The sequence below is a fragment of the Triticum dicoccoides genome, chromosome 2A (genome assembly GCF_002162155.2).
Source record: "Triticum dicoccoides isolate Atlit2015 ecotype Zavitan chromosome 2A, WEW_v2.0, whole genome shotgun sequence".
NCBI lineage: Eukaryota > Viridiplantae > Streptophyta > Magnoliopsida > Poales > Poaceae > Triticum > Triticum dicoccoides.
In genome coordinates this window covers 775,851,750-775,854,719 of record NC_041382.1, presented here as the reverse complement: position 1 = coordinate 775,854,719, position 2,970 = coordinate 775,851,750, and the positions used below count along the sequence as shown (strand labels likewise).

Genomic DNA, 2,970 nt, shown 5'->3' with positions numbered 1-2,970 from the left:
CCTCCGAGGACATTGCCTTGCGTTAACGGCACCACACGCGCCGTTGACGCGCAAGAGGTACTTCATCTTCATCGCCCACGCCACGTAGTTCATCCTTGTTAGCAGCGGGAATGGAAGCTTCCCAGCTGCCGCCGCCGTCGCGGCCACCGCCATGGCCGCCAAGTCACTCTGCACCATGACTCCACTCGCTGGAGTGTCACGCGGCATCATCTTCGTCATCACCTAGCGCTGATCCAATATTATAAGTGTATGATTTCGGCCAGCCTCCTCCTCGCCAAGCACCAGTTACCACAGTCGATTGTCACGACGGCCATGGGGCTACTGGAGCTCAGGCGGATCATGTCCCTGCAATGCCGCCGCCGCCAACCCCAACCCCCCCGTGGTAAGAGCATACCCATCTCTTCTCCTCTCTTCTCTTCTCTTCTTACCACTACTGCATCTGCATGTACTGCTCATACGTCACAAACTCGCGATCCATATCGTCGTCTCGTCCATGACCACACACGGATGGTGTGTTCTCAAAAGGATCAGTCGATGCTTCTCCACATCCACGATCAAACAGAGAGCCGGACTCGCGCTGCCGGCAACACCGTGTTCCAGGTGGTGGTGGATCACAGGCTGACGCAGGTGACCAGGCAAACACAGAGGCGGACTCGCGCTGTCGGCAACCAGACGATGCTTCGCACATTCAGGCCGGTCAAACAGAGGGGCCAATTCTTCCAGAGGTACCTTAATTTCCAAGTGCATTATTGCATATATATATATATATCTATACTCCATCTGGCTGCGTATTTTTTTTTGAAACGCGGTCCCTTATGGCCCGATTCATTAAAATGGTCGAAGAGAGTTGCCCAGTTAATTAATGGAAAACCGGGCGAAAACCGTCACAACATGCCTGTAAAAACAAGCACACAAGGCGACCTGGCAACCCACACAAGAACGCACACACGCCGTCGAGGTTGCAATCCGGCGTCATCGGTGTCAACATGGCTGCGTCTTAGTCTTCGTCCTATTATCCTCCTCCTCATCATCCTCCGAATTTCAGATCAACATCTTATTTTAAGATCTCAAGTGCATACCCACGTTTGTTTGCCGCCAACGCTTTCAATGTGCTCTGCACTTTATGCATACACGTTTACTTCTGATAATTTTCACTTGGTTTGTAGCTAGCATAACATGCTACGGTATATACAAATCATGTGTGTGCAACTTGATCAATATTTCCAGCCTGCTAGCTTGCTCCATGCCTGAATCTGAATGAATAAAGTATTAGTAGCAGTATTATTATTGCCTATCCATCCTCTATGGGGTAGCGTTTTAGTCTTAGGTCTGATTTGTTTAATTTGCTGTGTGTTGTAATGTTGTGTGTTGTAATCTTGCTTGCTGCAAGTGCCAACGCTAGCTTTCGTGTTGTATTGAATGCCCTTTGCACTGTATGCATACATGCTTACTTCTGATAATTTTGACTTAATTTGTACGGTATGTTATGCGTGTGTGCAACTTCGTTAGCAAAAGAAAGCACAGATCCATATTTCATGGCTGCTTGCTACATGTGCCTTAATAAAGTATGAGTAGCAATCTAGCAGCGTAGCAGGCAACAATGGTGCCTCTCTTAGTAAGCACCAGCAACAACACTTCTGGGAAAACATGCTCAAGGCGCCTAACCTAACCATGGAATTGAAGTAATCGTCTATCTTACAGCTGCGCTTATGTTGAACTCATGGAAAAAAATAGTGCGCTATTTCGGCGCTAATAGCACGCTATAGCATATCTTGAGAGTCCATGCTAAAATTTAGTACTTTTGCTCGCTATAGAGCTATTCACGAAATAACACGCTAAAAGGTCATAGCATTAGCGTGCTATTGTCTTTTTCAGCTTATCGGCTCAAAGACCCGAGTTTTCCACCTTAGGAAAAATAAGAAGTTGCTTCCGGTTTGTTGTAGTGATGAACTGCAATCTTCTGGTTACTCTTGTGAATAAGTAATTTATCCTATGTTGTTGCCACGTGGGATGTTGATATTCTTGTAGGCAATGGCAGAACTATTTTTGTATGTGGTTATGCATATATTATTCTGAAAGTTTTGGACTATATCATGTATTCTTGCTGAAATCCTTTATTTTCGACCTGTATCTAGTATTTTTTTCAAAACGTTATTTGAAATATAGCACGCTATTAGCACGTTATAACGTCTGTAGCATTTGGAGAAGGCCGTCGCTATTTCTCCTAGCACGCTGTTTTTTACATTGTTGAACTTCTCTCTCATGCTTGTGGATGCAGGAAATCTGGCGTCATATACACACTCCTTAATACCACTGAGAGACGCCGCACTTGGAGAAGCATTGCAAGTGAAAAACTTATACATGAACTCTACCGAATTTGGCTGTTACACTCAAGCTGAGCTGGCGTCCAACATGCAAAGCATGGAGGTATTGCTCGAAAATTATAGGCATGTTTAATTAATGGGATTACATACACTAATACTTACAATATGATTAATCTGGTTATTATTGTGCAGATTGTCAATTCACCAATGGGATCTGCCAAACTTGCCAACCTGAATTATGTGGGCATCTCTCTTGAGGAAATTCCCTTTGCTCGGAGCTTTGATTGTTCTTCTTTGGCTTCTATCTTTGGTGCTTCTCTTACTTTGGAGGCTTTAATCGCGCATGTAAGTTTCTTACTATCCTGCAATTATGTTACTAGTTACTACTAGTTACTTTTGGTGGATCCATTAACAGAATGAAGATTGTCTTTTGATCTCTTAGGTATCCAATGAACTCATGCATCATGTGTTAACTTATGGAGATCCCTTGTGGATGCTGGGGAATAAGGGTGTCTGGTCCCCAAAGAATAAGAGGTTGGTCCAGCTAGCATGTCATATGCTCAGGGCCTGGTTGAGCTAACATGTATTATATTTGACATGGTAACGCCAAATGCTTCAAATTAATGGACACACATAATCACTTTGC

The 2,970-nt window shown here is 44.4% G+C and overlaps 1 protein-coding gene across 1 annotated transcript; it reads left to right on the top strand.

Moving 5' to 3' along the window:
• The first annotated feature begins 306 nt into the window (after positions 1 to 306).
• Positions 307 to 2,421, top strand: LOC119352462. The gene is made up of 2 exons (XM_037619089.1): positions 307 to 725; positions 2,279 to 2,421. Exons 1-2 carry the CDS (start codon positions 313 to 315, stop codon positions 2,397 to 2,399), a joined length of 534 nt encoding a protein of 177 aa, XP_037474986.1. The 5' UTR covers positions 307 to 312; the 3' UTR covers positions 2,400 to 2,421.
• The last annotated feature ends 549 nt before the right edge of the window (positions 2,422 to 2,970 follow it).

Bases quoted from the DNA above. Each gene is read 5' to 3' on its own strand.
- LOC119352462 (XM_037619089.1), top strand. From the start codon at position 313: ATGGGGCTACTGGAGCTCAGGCGGATCATGTCCCTGCAATGCCGCCGC. The intron at 726-2,278 runs GTACCTTAATTT...TTGTGGATGCAG, and splicing joins AGGGGCCAATTCTTCCAGAG to GAAATCTGGCGTCATATACA.